Here is a 16,977-nt window from a genome sequence, read left to right as displayed (position 1 = left end):
GGGGAGACGTTCAAACTCTCACATGTAGTTCAACCAGCCCTAAAAAAAAATTAAACCAGGTCTTCAGTATATTCGACAGTATGAAACCTCCTTGTTCAACACCCAAGAACAGTCTGTAACAGTTCTTTGTCTTGGACTTCTGTAGGGTTCTCCATCAAGGCCCAAATGCCCGGCCCAGTCTGAGGCTGCTGGTCGAGGGGGGAAGCAGTGAGGACAGCATCCCTGGTCCACAGGCGGGATGAGCGGGGGAGCAGAGCAAGCTGACATCCTAAGCGTGCTCTCCCTGGTCAAGGAACGATGGAAAGTGGTAAGTGACGTGTCATTCGACGACAATAGGCAGCGTGTTTGTGTCGAGCCCCGTCCCTGCCTGTCCCCAGCTCACCCTCAGTCCCGCAAACAACAACTCTTTGTTCATCAAACAATGCTCTCCCCTGCCTATGAGTCCCTCTCTTTTCCACTAAAGTATCTCACCTGTGGCTTGGACAGTTTGGGGTCGTGTCTCTCTGCCCAGGTACTGCTGCTGCAGTGTGGGGAGATCTAAAAATAGCCCGTATAGCTATTTGTGGCAGTGCAGTGTGCTATAGGCAGCAGAGTTCCCCGAGGGCCCATGTCTCTCTCTGCTTTGCCAGCCTGGGTGCCATGTGAGGCTGTTATTCGTAACTGGCAGCCTGGCACTACTTCCTGTCTTCTGAGGAGCCGAGTTACATAAGAATGCTGCAGCTAATCCCACGACTTGAGCTCCTAGTGCGACACAAGACTCAGTGTGTGCGCATGGAGGACAGTGAAGGACACGTGGGAGCTTAGGGGAAATTAAAGCTTTAGTAGTACTGAGTGGTGAGAGTGAGTAGGTAGAACTGATGGGGGAAATTTGAAAGAGTGAGATAAATACTGACCTTGTAATGCTATATTACAGAATATAATGCACTCCTATAGAAAGTAAAAAACATTCAAAACTGCCTCCACATCAGAATGCTCCAAGCCTATTAGTTTAAATAGAGCTTCCTGTCTACAAACCTTTTCTATCACATTAGTCCTATACATTATGTCTAAACAGTAAATTGTAATACATCAGTTTAACCTTATTTTCTGCAATACAGGATCATTGGCTCTTTGCAATGATTTGGACCAAATGATTACAAGGGTTGGTTGCACTGTTGAGCTGACAGAAAGCTCTGAAGCTAGGATGACACCATGTTTTTAAGGTTTTAAGTAACATGATGAGCGTTACCACACGCTTAATGACAGCATGTTGTCATTGTGGTCTTGTTTCAGCTGTTTACTTGACACTACAGTGCATTGAACCTGAATTACTTTTTTTTTTAATAGGTTGTTCTTTTTTGAGATGTTTCACTGTTCATATAGGTGTTACTTTTAACAGTTCTAGCTGCCTGTTTTAGCATCCTGTGGCACAGTGTAGCGTGGTTACAGAGCATGAATAAATATTCATAGGCACAGTACGGAAGTCAATATCACATTGATATCACATGATGTTTCAGTGGCGTTATCTCCCTCATGCCTACACCACCATGGCGGTGCTTTAATAAAAGGAGTCTGAGTGCTTTTACTGTATATTGCTCTGGCTATCAAACCTCATTAAAACAATATTGCAAAGACAAGGGAGAAAATACATTTTTGTGTGTATGTAACTGAAAGGCAGATCATTGTGGAAAGTAATTTTTTTTAATATGAGGTTTTTAAGCAGTGTTTTGTCATCTTGTTTCTAGGTGAAGAAGATTGGGGGTGGAGGGTTTGGCGAAATCTACGAGGCGGTGGACCTGCTGACACGGGTCAGCGTGGCGCTGAAGGTGGAGTCGGCCCAGCAGCCCAAACAGGTGCTCAAGATGGAGGTCGCCGTACTCAAGAAGCTCCAGGGTGAGTCGAAATGGATTCGGTGGATTTGATTTCATTTCTGGAATTGATTGATCCTCCCTGGCACGGTGACCTATTGAGCTGCCGCAGAAGAGGATACTCTGTGTATCATCAGGATTCTTGGCAGGAAAACATGTGAAACATTTCGTGTCAATAATTTCTCTTGGATTAATTAGAACAAAAAAATATGAGAAGATGACTAGTCAAGGAAGTGGTGTGATTGTAGAAAATTCAGGGATAGCTGGTGTGCATCGATAAACAGGGTAGGATAATCTCTCTCTCTGAGACCAGATATAAATCATCTGACTCATCTGAAAACACAATTTGGCCCAGGGTTCAGCTCAGTTTGCTTTGGTGTCTGCGGTGCAAAACACACCGTCATGCAGCAGCATATAAATCACCCTGTGTTTATCTTGTGTTGTAATGGAGGCTTACATCTTGGTAGTTTTAATGTAAAAGTCTCAGATGACGGTAACAGAGATGACAGAGTGCTCATACGAGAGGAAGTGTGTATTTGTGTGCTCGGACACTCCCTATCTCTCACAGCGGATGAACAGGATCAACACAAGAGTGCTCCTTCGGGGTCTGGGGGGTTGTATGGTTTTACTTCTTTCTCTCTTTTTTTATTTATTTTTTACCGTGTCTTTTCCCTGCCCTTTTCCTTCCTGCCTTTTAACCGCCGTGCCTTTTTTCTTTCTCCCCTCTGAGGAGAAAATCAATGGGCTGGGATCATATTTGCTGTCTTAATGGCTGCAGCCTGGGGCATCTTGGTTCTGTTGCTTCCTAAAGGAACCAGCATGTAACTTGAGATGGACTGAACTCCAGTGCCCCCCACCCCCCAAACATTGGTGACCTGCCCAGCTGTAAAGAGTAAATATCGACCCACAGCCTCATAACACGACTAATGGGTCATATCGAACTAATAATAGCTTGTTTTGTTTTCAATTTGGATCCTTTCATTGAATTATCTTGATTTATTGTGTAAGAAACCGGTGAAACTAGGCATTCTAAAACGCTGTGTTTTTAACATGGAGGTTTTGTTTGTGTAACTGTTTGCATTCACTGTGTGCTCAAGGGCTTTGGGGTGTGGTCGCAGTCAAGCTGCCAGTGCAGCAATGTCCTTTGAGAATGTCCAGAGCATGAACACATACACACACACACTCACTCACACATATACATGCACAAACACACAAGGCATTCATGCATATGTGTAGACACAACATCACACGCCATAGCCTATAAATCAGCAGGGTGGTTGTACAGGGAAGCTGGTGATGGGAGGGCTGAGAGCTGTGGTGCGTGGAGAGGGAAGGGCAGCGAAATATGAACACACATCATCATGATTCACGCAGCAGCCTTCATCTTACGAGCAAATGATGCAGCTGATGTCAAGTGACTCTGAAATAACCTCATCCTCTCTCATGAAAGTGCTCTGAAACTCTCCTTTCCTCTTTTGTTCCCAAGGTAAAGACCACGTCTGTCGCTTTGTGGGATGTGGCCGCAACGACCGCTTTAACTACGTGGTGATGGAGCTTCAGGTTGGTCTCAGTGCAGAAGATTTAACGGCTCATAAGCACTCGTTTTTAGCTGATTTTCCAAGCTCAGTGTGACACATCAAACTTCTGCTGAAACAATTAGTGGAATAATAGATTAGCCAAAAATAGACAAACTAATCACTGAAATCAGCCATCAAGCAAAAATGCCAAGAATTTGCTGATGCCGGCCTCTCGAATTAAGATTAGCTACTTTTCTCTTTTTTATGTGATTGGAAATGGAATATTTTTGAGTTTTAGACTGTTGATTATAAAAAAAATATAATAAGTTTCTGACATTTTATAAACTAAATGATTAACCACCAAAATAATCAGCACAAGGCAAGTTTATCTGTACTGTGACCTTCAATAGCCATTCAATCACAGTGCTTTACATGAGACATTAAAGACAATGAGATAATATTGATATACATATGTAAATAGGATTTTAAAACAATAGTATAGAAAATACAAAATTATGTATTATTAGATTATTATGTGATTTAAAAGACACATAGTCTTGCAACAGATTAAAGTGAGAGCGTGCAATTAAAACAAAATAATAATATATTCTTTCTGTTACAAATGAAAAGCTCAGTTCTTAAACAACTAAATTCATTTTTGATCAGTTTGATACATTCAAGGGTTTTACTGGTATAGTCCAGCTTGCTCTTGTATGACCCATAGCTAGCTTATGGTGGCTAATTTTAGCTAATATTAGCAAACTGTAGATAGATACTGCTCTGTGATGAGTCAGTTTGCTGCTGTCTTGACTCTTCTGTTGTTGTTTTGCTGTTAAACTATATTATAGTATTTCCAGTTATGCTGTAATTGTCACTTTAGCGCAGTCCTTCGTCAAACCATCTTGAGTCACTGCTCTGAACTTGACTTGACTTTGAACTGTGGACAGAGAGACCACATGCCTGTCTCTTATGTTACTCTTGTGTAGGAGTTGGTTTCAAGAAACCAAGCCATGTTAATGTTAAATAAATTACTGCTGCATGTGAATAATTCAGCCACTAACATGCATACATTTCAGTAACCCAGATTTATGGGTACATGATCACTACATATTTGAGCTGGTTCACTAGTAAGTCTCCAAGTGTATGAAACAGACCGTAGAGCAGAGCATCAGGCAGAAACAAAATATTTATAGCAACTATACTCTCAGTGTAGAGATTCAGGCAGCACCACTGCAGGCTGTTCACATACTGTGTCACCTGCTGTGAACTACAGAAGCATCAGATTAGTTTCAGTTATTGCGTCCAGCACATGAGGCTGGAATACCCGAGTCATCTACACAAATTCACAAACACACTCTGTGCATTTGACGATACACGAGGCTTAATGTGTTGTGAAAGTGTGGTCTGGTTGTAATTTACACAACCATACCCACAGGAATGGTACTTTTACGTGTACTGCACTGACTCCCAGCCGCACCATATGTTTAATTATATGGTCAGTGCAGCTATATTTGTATTTTTTCTTACTGTTGGCTCACTTTCTGTCCACTCAGAACATTTGGCTGTCACAACTGTCAAACATTTCAGCCAGTAAAACCTTTATTTGGTGATTTTATTTGTGTTTTATATAGATATGTTTCTACATTTTCTGTATTGCTATAAAAACAAAATCACATTGTTGAAGTAGAGGTACTGCTCCGGCCTTTGGAGCTAACAGATCTTGTACGTGGTCTCTCAGGGTCGTAACCTGGCTGACCTGAGGAGGAGTATGACCCGGGGCACATTCAGCATCAGCACCACCCTGCGTCTCGGCCGCCAGATCCTGGAAGCCATAGAGAGCATCCACTCTGTCGGCTTCCTGCATCGTGACATCAAACCGGTGAGTCACAGGACGCTGGCTGCAGCAGGGGATATTTTCTGCTTGGTTCTTATTTCATTATCTAGCACTTATGTTTCTTCAATATATTCCAGGCACTGGGGAATATTTTTTATTTCTATTGTCTGGATAGTGTTTCTGACCCTTGCACTTTTTTATTATTGGCTGCCAGCATTGTTGCTGATTCAGTGTTTTGCTTTTTTGACTGTTGCACTTACAGTAACTTGGCTCAGTATGAGTGTTGGCTAATGCCCAAAATAAATGTAAATACCATCTGTCTTCAGAGCCATTGTATTAAATTATATTACATCATAGGAGCATAGACATTACATTCATGACATCTTCTAACCTTTGCCCCCCCCCGCCTCTGTCTTTTTCAGTCCAATTTTGCCATGGGTCGCTTCCCCAGTACCTGTCGTACCTGCTACATGTTGGACTTTGGTTTAGCTCGCCAGTTCACCAACTCTTGCCAGGAGGTCCGACCAGTAAGTGCTCTCCTTCTGTTACAGATTATATACTGAGTTTAAAGATGCACTTCAATCAAATCAATATTTCAACATCAACAAAGGATCAAATTATTGTGTATAAAATGAAATAAGTAACTTGTGGTAATGAGAGCACAGAAAGATCTTTTATGTTTCTTTCAGCTTACTGTTTTGTTTTTGTGGTCCGCAATTTTTCTACTTTGGTTCACTCATTTTCATCCTCCTAAATATTTACTATATCCTGCCTGCCCACCATGCAATGACAGTGGTTAGTGACTAGCTGGTGAACATAATGGAGCATTTAGAAGCTAAAGAGCTAGATCTTCTTGAGGTATTGGTAAACCCAATTAGAGCTAAAGAGAAAGTGAATTCTTTATTGAGCAGACTCCAAATGAATGCTAATTCTGCTCCGTGTTTGCTGGATGTGTAAATAAATAATTGTTTGTTGTAACACATTTTACAAGATGGTAACATGGCAAAGTAGTGTTTACAGCTTGTTGCACTGCCCTTAAGTATCCAAAAAAATCAATTCATGTAGGTTTAACATGATGTAAAAAGGATCTAATCAGTCAGGGTTAGGGTTAAAAATTAGGTTAAAAAAAGTGAAATTCTACACATTTTTGGATTTAAGCATACACGTTAAATTATGTCTATGTTAGCATTTGATGACCGTGTCTGTCTGTGTTTGTCAGCCCCGTCCAGTGGCAGGGTTCAGAGGAACAGTCCGCTATGCATCGGTCAACGCACACAAGAACAAGGTCAGTATCTGTCTACCCTGTGCTAGAGCTCTCGTATAATCTGTGATGCTGTCGCACACATGCCTATTTATGTCTTATACCCCACAACTTTATAATTTGCCATGGATTATTGATTCATTTTAACTCAAACTTGGTGTAATTCTGCAGGAGATGGGTCGTCATGATGATCTGTGGTCCCTCTTCTACATGCTGGTGGAGTTTCTGGTTGGTCAGTTGCCATGGCGGAAGATCAAGGACAAAGTAAGGATAACTAATAATTGCTGTATTTCCTTGAAATAAACAGCCCTGTCTGGGTATCTAGCTTTGAGTGATGAGATGTGACAGGTATGTGTGTGTGTGTTCACTCAATTCCCAGGAACACGTGGGGAAGCTGAAGGAGACTTACGACCATCACCTGATGCTCAAACATCTGCCGGCAGAGTTCGGTGTGTTTTTGGAACACATCTCCAGCCTGGACTACTTCACAAAACCTGACTACCAGGTGATACAGGGGACTGATTTGGGTTTCATAAAGAGTGAGGGTTTTCTCACTACAAAGAAGTGCTAGTTCCAGTAAGCGATAACATATTGCTATATTTGCCCTGTTAAAAAAAACAAGACAAAGTGTGCAGTACATGACCTAGAAAGGTCTGCTCAAGTTGATAGACCCAAGAGAGCACCCCAAAATGTGCCTGACCTGAAGAACCACAAGTGTTAAAAACCCATTTTCTGTAGATCTCTGTGGAATTGTCCTGAATTTAAAAAAAAAATCACAAAAAGAATAATCATGTTTTGTTGTTTTGTTACAGCTGCTGATGTCAGTATTTGACAACAGTATGAAAACCTACAATGTTGTGGAGAATGACCCCTATGACTGGGAGAGAACTGGCACAGACGGCACCTTGACAATCAGTGCCAGTGCCACAACGGCACAACATCACACCCGCCTCACCCCGGCACATCTGGGGTATGTCTGCTTGAAATAATCAAATTTTAGTTGGGTTGATTCAGGAGTAACTTTAACATGTTATATATTTTCTAAATTAAATTACCTAACCCCAGCTGTGCTTGAAATTGCACCCTGGCCTCTGGGTGGTTACCTGTACTCATTTTTATAGTCTCAAATATGAAATAATAAATTTTTTGTTGTCACAGCATGGCGAATGCCTCCCTGATACCTGGCGACCTGATGAGGGAAAACACAGATGAGGTTTTGCAGGATGAGCAGCTCAGTGACGTGGAGAACAACCCCGCTCCTGAGCGCCTGACTGGCTCTCCCCTCCACCCGCACCGCAACCAGGAGGCTGATGTCTGGGAGGAGCTGGACCGCAACCGTAACCGCATCAGGACGGCAGTCTGGAAGGTAGACTACATTTGAACACTCAACTACAGTTTCTGTACATGTAATGATGGAGGAATCAATACTTAAGGTGAACGTTAACTATTTCTTTGGTAAATAAAATACAAAAACTGACTGGTTCCCACAGACGGCGACGGAGGAGGAGCACAGCAACAACCAGGGCAACCAAGGACACCAGAGCCCCTACGCTGGACCAAGTCTGGGTTCACCAGTCAAACTACACTCTGAGGTGATGGCTTCAGACCGTGACGGCCCTCTGCTGAGGAAGCTCCGCAACATCCACAGCTTTGACCTGGAGAGGAGGCTTGGCCTGGAGTCTAAGCCCAGTCCAGAGCGCTTCCTGGAGGCCTGGTAGGTCTATTAAGTAACCGCTCCATTTTTTTCAAATTTTTCCTTAGGATAGAGTAGAGACTTGATTGTTTGCATCTGTCTTGTGTTTGTTCAGCCCAGTGAAGCAGCAGCCTGGCACCCCACACCAGGAGAAGGAGGCTAATGGAGCTGCAATCATCCCAGTGACTCAGGGTCAAACTGTTCCTGCCGGGGAGCGTCCAGATAGGGTCTGGCACTATGATGAGGAGTTCCTGTCTGGAGGTGGTTCTCCTAAGCCAGCATCCCCTGGATCTGTGGAGCAGGGAGAGGGGGCAGCCAGCAGCGGGGGCTTTGTGGCCCTAAATTTGAGCTCTGGGAGGCAGGACATTGACTCAAGGGAGTGGGTAATGGTGGAGCGGCCCAGCGGCTCCCCAGGAGCCAAGGCTACCACCAGCCCTTCAGAGGAGGATGAGGAGCCAGAGGTGCTCCAGCCAGGAGAGCAGTCTCCTGGATGGGAAAAGGGCAGCCCAAGCCCTATCTCTGGCAAAGCTAAACAGGAAAGCATGTCTTCCTCCAAGGGAAGTGCAAAAGTGGACAAGTTGGAACTTAGCGTGGGCCCTGTGGGGGCTCTGCCTCCCGTCACTCCAACCAGCCCAGCTGAAGCTCTGGCTGAGGGAGTTCTCACTCAGGTAAGGCCTCTCATTTGACAGCCGTCTCACAACATGGCATACATGATACTGACTGTAGTCAGCGTTTTACAAAGTTAAAAAGCTGCACAGAGTCAGAGTTCTAGCTATAGAACTTTAATGCTAATATCATACAACAATCAGAGATCCACCAGCTGCATCTTGCTGTAGTTTGAAGCTAAATGTTACTGCTTTATGTTTGCTCGCTTCTTCACTTGTGTATATCTGTTACTAGAAGATATTTGTGACAACTGCAGAGCTTTGATCACATCACAGCATGAAGGAAGAGGAGAGATTATGGTTTTGAAATGCACTTTGATTTGCTTTAGCTATCATGCATAATTTTATCTTGTTTGCAGACATTTGCGATGTGTTTGGTTGGTTTTATTTACTTTACAAGTTAATTGATTTCTTTCCTAAATATACTTTGGTTTGCTCAGTTTAAATTACTTTTTTGCTCCTTTGCTATTCATAACCTTCCACCAGCCCAGTGAGTCCAATTCCAAAATCCTGCTCAGTCTACAAGTTCAACATAAACCGCTTTCATTCAAATTGCAGAGTTGCTTTTTTCACCACAAGAGGAATAACTGTCCCCTCACTCTCTCCTACAACCAGAGCGTCTACCTACAAGTTGAATATGTACTCTGCCTTCCTAAGAACTTCTCTCCTCACCTCCCTCTTCCTTCCTTGGCCTAAAATCATCCTCAGAATTATCTTTATGATCCTCTCGTCGATTTATCTGTCAACAAAACAACAGTTCTGCGTCGTGTTACCGACCAGTGAAACCTGGTTATCCTGCCTCACAGCACCCCCACCGTACTTCCTCCATCTTCTCACTCCCTCACCGATCTCACAACCCCTCCTCTCTCCACTTCCCACTTCTCCCCCCCCTCTCTTAGCTCCCCACCTCTCCTCCGTCCCTGCCTGAGGAGGTCGCGGTCCGGACATCCAGCCCCATCCCTCTGCGCTCTCCCAGCCCTCACACCCTCCTGACCACCTTGTCGGACCCGCTGCACCAGCGCCATCCGCCGGGCATGAGGCGCAGCCAGTCTGCTGACCAGCCGCAGCAGGAACGCCCCTCCTCCTCCTCCTCCTGCCATGCCTCCCTTCCACTACCACCAAACCCCACCCCCTGCACCCGCTCACCCAGTCGCAGGAAACTGCCGGCCATCCCGGCGGGTGCTGCCAACGCCAAGTTTCCCTCTGTCATACGCATCACACGTGCCCAGCTTCAGCAGGTGATGACCCCATCACGATCAAAACAGACCTCCATTCAGCCTCCTTTAGCAATACACCAGCTGTCAACATTGTTCTTTTCATTTTCTTTTTTTTTTTTTGTTTAAGTTGCTTGTTTTTGGGCTTCTTTGTTCCGTTGGCTTGCTTATTGTGTTGTTGTCAGGCAGTTCTCACCAGAGACCATGAAGGGCATTGTGCAGGCCAGACAGAGCATGGGTCATATGTGTCCTTGTGTCTGGACATGTGTTCTTGTGATCTGAATAGGGGTGTGTGTTTGTCTGATTGTGGCATGTGTGTTTGGAATGTCGAGTCATGACTACAGGTTGCATGATCTCTTTTGTTTCAGATCGTCTTTGTCCTCTCTATCTTTCTCTTCCTCTCTCTCTCCCTGTATTTGTTCCTCACCCTCTCTTCGCTGAAGCCCCCTGCGAAGTTGCGTGAACGTTTCCTGTCCTACTTGCCGGTTTAGTACTCACAGCTTGACTGACACTGCCATAGCACTTTGTGTGTTTCGGTCTGATAATGGTAGCTATGGTATTGCATGCTGTTGCCAAACTAATCACCATTTATTACGCCACATTATAAAATTCTTCTCTTTTCACACATCTGCATCAGGCTCTTGCTACAGAACTACAGCACAACTCGACATGTTGTAGTCTATCAGCAACAGGCCTTTGACAATTAGAATATTATTCCCAATTTTGGTGTGGTTTATTTTTTCAGTAACACCTGTGTGTATTTCTCCTCCCTCCCATGTCTTCACCTCCCCCTCCCCTCCAGTTGACAGCTCAGCGTCCCTCTGGGCTGTCCTCCCAGTCAGGATCAGACAGTGCTCCACAGTGCCTCCTGCTGGAGAGGCGTGGTGAAGCCGAAGCTGAGACTCAGCAGGTCCGGGAGCAAACAGTGGACATCACCTCCCCACAGGACCATGTGCCCACCCATCCGGGGACGCCCACAGACCCCCTGGCTGAGACGCTGGTCAACGGAGACAGCCACACCAAAGCTCAAAGCCCCGTGCCAAGCCGCGTGTCTTCCCCGCGCTCGCCACGCTCGCCTCCTCCGCGCTCACCCTCCTCTCCACGCTCCCCTCGCTCCCCCCACTCCCCCACTCCCCCCGCAGTCCTGTTTTTGCCAACGGCCACTTCTCCCCTCATGTTACTGGCCAAAGTGATTTAAGTAATGGCGCTTTCCCTAAGCTTAAAGACCCTGAAAACATTTCTGGCCCCACTCCCTGTGCCACAAAGCCTCAGCTAAGAGGGGAGGAGGGCGGAAAGGTGAACCAGGCTCAGACTAACGGCCCAGCCTCCTCCTCTCCGGCTGCCCCCCGTAAGGACCCCAGCCGCAGGCAAAGTCGCATCCCGGTCCTGGAGCCCTCCAGCCTTCTGGAGCTCCCGCCTCCTGGATCTGCCAAGGAGAAACTCCTGCAGAAGAAAGCCAACCACCAGGGCCCCGTCCCCTCCCCCACTGCCTCGCCGTCCCTCTCTGACAGGCGTGGCCCCGTGGTGGCCTCCCTCGCCAGGGATCCACTCTCCTCCAACTCTGACCGCTCCCAGGACGAGGACTCGCTCATGGGCTCTCGCTCTGACCGCCAGGGAGATGATGCCGCATCCCTCTCCTCCTCCTCCAGCCCCCTGTCCCGCAAGAGCAGGATCCCTCGCCCCGTTCATTCAGCCTCTTCCTCTGAGCAGCTGGCTGCCCAATTCCTGCCGCGCCCGCCCCCTGGAAAGCCACCTTGCCGCCCCACAGTGGAGGGCAGGTAATTTATCTGCATTCTAATCCAAATTCTCTTGTTCTCAAAGCATTTATAATGAACTGCATGAAAAAAAGACCATGAAGAGCTGATTAGCTTAGCTTAGCATAAAGACTGGAAGCAGGGGGAAAGTACTACCAGCATACAGATATGAGGGAGACTCGTTCTCTCCTAACTCTTTCCAAAAAATATAATTTATCACTGTCTTCCCGCTTTGCTTTGCAATATATGACTTGGCTGTTATTCATACACTGCTCTGCTTTCTGTACCCACTTAGGCTTAGACGTTACCGCATCCGAGCTGGCAGCACCAGTGACTCAGACCTCCTGACCTGCCTCGCTCAGCTGATGCATGGCTCTCGTGGCTCCCCACTCCACCACCGCTCCTCGGCCCAGCATGGGGGCTCCAGGATGGGCATCTGCAGCCTGACAAGCTCCCCGCACCACCACCGCAGCTCTAGCGCCTCGCCGCGCAGCTCCTCCTCCCTGCAGCGCTCCGTCAGCTCCTCGCCCTCCCGCCATGAGCACCGTGGCGGCGGGGGTGGGGGCTGCCTCGGCCGCAGCCGCTCGCCCCCTAGCTTCTCCGGCTCGCCCCCTCCCCGCCGCTTCTACCCCCACCACCAGGAGACTTGCTGTAGCCGCCAGGCACGCACGGGCCCCTTCCACCTGTCCAGGGGGAAGGGCTGCAGCCGAGAGGGCAAGTGCTCCAGCAAGCTGAGCAGATAGTTGCCCACAGGGTTGTGCTGCCGCAGCAGAGGATGGGAAGAGTCCAATTCTGATAGAGTAGACACCAGTCAGGACTAAAACCTGAGTCTTCCTCTATAATTAGAAAAAAAAAAAAAATCTTGTTTCCCTGTTTTTTGCTGTCAGTCTGAACCTTACAGTTGTCTTGCCGCTTCCCACTTTTCTCTTCACTTCTTGTATTTGCACACAGGGTTTGTCATTCATTTATGTGCCCGACTTCAAAGAGGTACTCCAACGATTTAGTATTGAATTTCCATCAAGTTTTTGGGCTCATGAGAGACAGAACAGTCAAAATCTGTGTAGCAGAGGCCAAGATGTCCTCACTTTTAGTCGGATAGGTTCCAGAAATGCTTCTTCTCACATCTCCCTGTCTCCTCAATATGAATAAATGTGCAAAATCGTTGGAGTGCCCCTGATCATTTATCAGGCAAACTATATTGACAGGGTCTGCGTGTCAGGGTCCTTATTTTATATTTGTTAAAACCTGGTAGAGCAAAACAGTGTAGCTTCAAAATTAACCCGTTCCTTCCCAATGCAGGACATTCTATAACACATAAGTCAGTAGTTAGTTAGTTGAGCCAGTGGGCACATAAATAAAACAGTTTTCTGCTTATTCCACTTTAAACCATCCTGCACCACAATATATAGTAACTTATTTATCCCCAGTATTAATGCACTTGGATTACACTGATGGAATGTCAGTGTAGCTGATCACAGCTTAATGAGATAGTGGCCTGGGTGCTGACTCAGTTATCTCCTCTGCGTTTGGAGATTGCAGGCAGGGTATAATATTTACTTTATGCTGTGTGTGAATGCATAAAGCCAGAATTTGTTGTACAGTTGTATTTATTGAGATATTTATTTTGATGCTTAGCGACACTTACGACTCCTACCCTCTTCTGTGTGATCGTGGACGTGTGGTTTTTGTGTCTCTCGGGTTAGTTTTAAATGTTTAATCGAGGGGTCCGCTCCGTAGTGACCCTTCATACAATCAATCATGTAAAGTGCGTGAGGACACACACCTTTTTGTGCCTACTGTGTTGCTAAGAGGGAATTCGAAGGGATTAGAATAGTGAAACTCCTTTTTTTTTTTTTTTAGATCTGAAGGCATTCATGGAACATGTGTTTCCAGTAGTAGTAGTTGTAGTAGCAGTAGTGAGCTTATACAACACAAAGGTACATTACTGATGAGTAATGTCTGGATGTGGATATTTGTCTCAGCATGTGCCTTGGCACTTTGGGCAGCTTGAGGATTCACTCTGGTGTGTCTGTAATTAGAAAAAAAACAAACAAACAAACAAAAGGAGCCAAAAACAGACTTGTGCCAGCCGTTATTAGACGACCCTTTTCACCAGTATTTATTTATATAGAAAAGGTAGCAACACAATTGTTTGTATATCAAACACAATTTGAGCAACGGTTTACTTGAGGACAGAGTAGCTATTATTTGTAACAAGTAAAGGAAATATTTCAAGCGACACCCGTTTTAGCTGTCCTGTATGTACCAGGTCAGTATTTGAGGTTAAACTTTTAACAAATGTGAATTTCAAACCTCAAACAACATTTTGTCAAATGTTACTGAAAATGGAGGCCATATGTACATACAGATTATTTCACACACCAAAATGATGAAGAATGTTTTTTTTTTTTTTTTGTTGCTCCTGTGCTGGAGAATGTCTTTTATATAATGACATACAGTATGTTTGTGCACATGGCAAAGGAATCAGAGTATTGTTTGTGTTTAATTTAGTTTAGGATTCCTCACTGAGACTCTCCTCCACAACCTCTTCCCACTCCTCTGCTTGTAAGATACTGTAAAATAACTCCAGCTTCCTTCCAGTGCTACTCTTGCATGCTCAACAGAGAAAAGACGGAAAAAAATAATCAGAATCAACTACTGAGTTAAAAAAAAAAAAGCTGCATACCACTACTCATTACAGGGCATTTATCTTGTGAAGATTTTAACCCGGCGGGACTTCATTACCTGTCGGACAAGCAAATTTAATTTCTGTGAATCTGTATATCTTCTCCGACTCATCTTAATATTCATTTTCCTTCTCCCACCTGATGTATGACACTAGTTTTCTGCACTTCCTGCACTGACTTGGGGTGATTGTGTTGCTGGATAATGATGTTTTTTTATCCATGCTTACCCAGCTTTGAACATGATGCACAAAGTAATTACCACAAAAAAATCTAAAAGGAGAATAGACTTTGCTGTGTTTTTAGCGTTTGTATTATAGGAAAAACACAGGACTTGAGAGATTAAATGCAGCCATAGCCTCTATAAGATTACAGCTGCACAAATGAACAAAGAGAAAAATCACATTGCCAAATATTTTGATAAATTTTGCAGATGTGGTTTGACTTGAGATGTGATGATAACCATGGGAGCGTATAGAGGGTGAATGGGCACATTGCTTTGTAGATGTAAAAACGTGCTTGTTTCGTTTGACTCATGCAGATGTTGCAGGTACCTACGCTAGCCTCACAGAGCAGCTACGATGACTCATCCTGAAGGCAGACAGCGTTCAGTCAGTCAGCCGCCTTAATGTCTCTTCTCTGCCCCCTCTGTGCATAGCGAGGGATGACTGAGCCTTGTCTGTGTTGGAGATCATTCCACTGTTAGGGCCGGGCCGAGCCGAGCCTTCCTGTCCCTTATCTCTCTTGTAATGGGCACGTGCTACCATGCCTGTCAGTGTGGTCAGTACGCCACCACTGAAATCAGTGCTGTCAGACTCTCGTTGCTTACAAAGCTGTGCTTCTGCCCGAGAGCTCCCCTGTGTTTATTTGTTCTGTGAGAGCACGTGGACCATTTATCGAACAACTGGTGATGAAAACATTTCAGGCTGCAGTATTCGAGGTGTGTCTGTCCGTGTGATGACTGTATGCTCTCAAACAGGGGCATGCAAATTTCTACGTGTCGCCAGCAATCAATCTTTGAATTCTCCCTCTTTCGACTCACAGATTTCAAGATATTTCAAGCTTTCAAAGTTCAGAACGCTGTTGTGCAGACTTTTAATATATACCTGTAAAATATTCAAATAATTATTTAAATAAAAAACATTATTGTAAAACCATAACTTATATGCTAACAAGCTTCAGTGAAAGGGAGGGACAGACACTAAAGAGTGCTGCTGGTTTTAAAAGATAATCAGATTTCTTCTCATGTTTTTTTATTTTATTATTATTATTGCACATAAGTGGTGTGTAGTTGTAGTACTAGTGTAACCTTCCAGATAAGATTTTCTTTGTCACTTTATGAAGTGGCATGTTGTTGGAAAGGTGTCATATTTATAGTAGCTTGGTGGTATTTGTGGGTTACAGATACCCACAGGCCAATGAGAACAAACCCAGCTGTTTTGTCTTATTTTGAAAGGTGAGACGGTAACTAATGAAAGCTTTGGTGTGCACTGGTACACTCCTCATGTCATAACATTGGATTACTTGTTGATAACTTATAAATACTTGACAGAAATTATTTATTGTGACATTTGCTAATTTGCCCATCCATCATTTTGACTTCAATTGTTGGGATTTTTTAATGGTTGATATTATTTTTTTTGTGTTGTAATGTATGTTATATTGGTTTTGAAATGTAACTGTACAGTCTCAAGGACAGAATGTAACAAGTGGGAGTTTTGCATTGTATATAACTGTAATTATTTATGTTTATTCTATCATTTGTATCATATCAATGCCTTGTACAGTGTTCCTTTTTTCTTTTTTGTTTTAAAATTATTTTGTATTTTATTTTTATAAACTGGTTATAAATAAAATACTCATTCCGCATGCAGACAGAATCTTGTGAATTGTTCCTGTTTTTAATCCTGGAGGATTTAGACACAGAAATTATAACAATCAGACATCACAGACTGAACTAAAGTGAGGGGGATTACATATCAGAAATACTGCAAAACATAAAATAAGAAACATTTGAGATGACATAAATTACAACAATTAAAAACCAAAGAGACAGAACATGTGTTTCAGAAGTTCACTGTTTTAAACCAATTCCTGTAATGAGATAATCCAAACCGTTTGGAGGGATTATAGTGAAAGTTAGGAGATGTTTTATTACTTAAATGTATAGTTTAAACTTTATTATTATGATATGCTTAAACATATCTCTTGCCAGGTCTTGTCCAGGACACTTTCATAAGCCCTTCCTCATGCTTTGAATTTATTGATTGATTTTGCCCAGTTCGATCTCTCTCAAGTTTTTCATTGTAGCAATGACTGCATTTTCTACCAAGACTGCAAAAATTAAACAACAAAAATTATTCATTTGATACATTTTTCTTTTTCAGTTAAAGCAATTTTCTTTCTTTCATTAAGCTTCACATTTAACATTCATGCAACTTGCCAATAAAAACGCTTCATTCTTCTCTTCAATCAACAGATTTACTGACAGAAGGCTAAAGGGGGAGG

At 44.1% G+C, this 16,977-nt stretch overlaps 1 protein-coding gene across 1 annotated transcript; it reads left to right on the top strand.

Annotated features, from left to right (window-relative positions):
- The first annotated feature begins 167 nt into the window (after positions 1 to 167).
- ttbk2a (tau tubulin kinase 2a) lies at positions 168 to 16,349 on the top strand. Its single transcript, XM_018663693.2, is given in 16 exon segments — positions 168 to 307; positions 1,725 to 1,872; positions 3,334 to 3,407; positions 5,103 to 5,243; positions 5,621 to 5,725; positions 6,418 to 6,483; positions 6,631 to 6,723; positions 6,839 to 6,964; positions 7,272 to 7,429; positions 7,618 to 7,825; positions 7,950 to 8,173; positions 8,268 to 8,820; positions 9,717 to 10,055; positions 10,834 to 11,169; positions 11,172 to 11,809; positions 12,081 to 16,349. Coding segments are annotated over 16 exon segments (3,726 nt in total). The 5' UTR covers positions 168 to 238; the 3' UTR covers positions 12,529 to 16,349.
- The last annotated feature ends 628 nt before the right edge of the window (positions 16,350 to 16,977 follow it).

The sequence above is a fragment of the Lates calcarifer genome, linkage group LG19 (assembly GCF_001640805.2).
Source record: "Lates calcarifer isolate ASB-BC8 linkage group LG19, TLL_Latcal_v3, whole genome shotgun sequence".
Lineage (NCBI taxonomy): Eukaryota > Metazoa > Chordata > Actinopteri > Centropomidae > Lates > Lates calcarifer.
The sequence above is the reverse complement of the archived record's forward strand: the minus strand, read 5'-3'. Positions and strand labels throughout refer to the sequence as shown.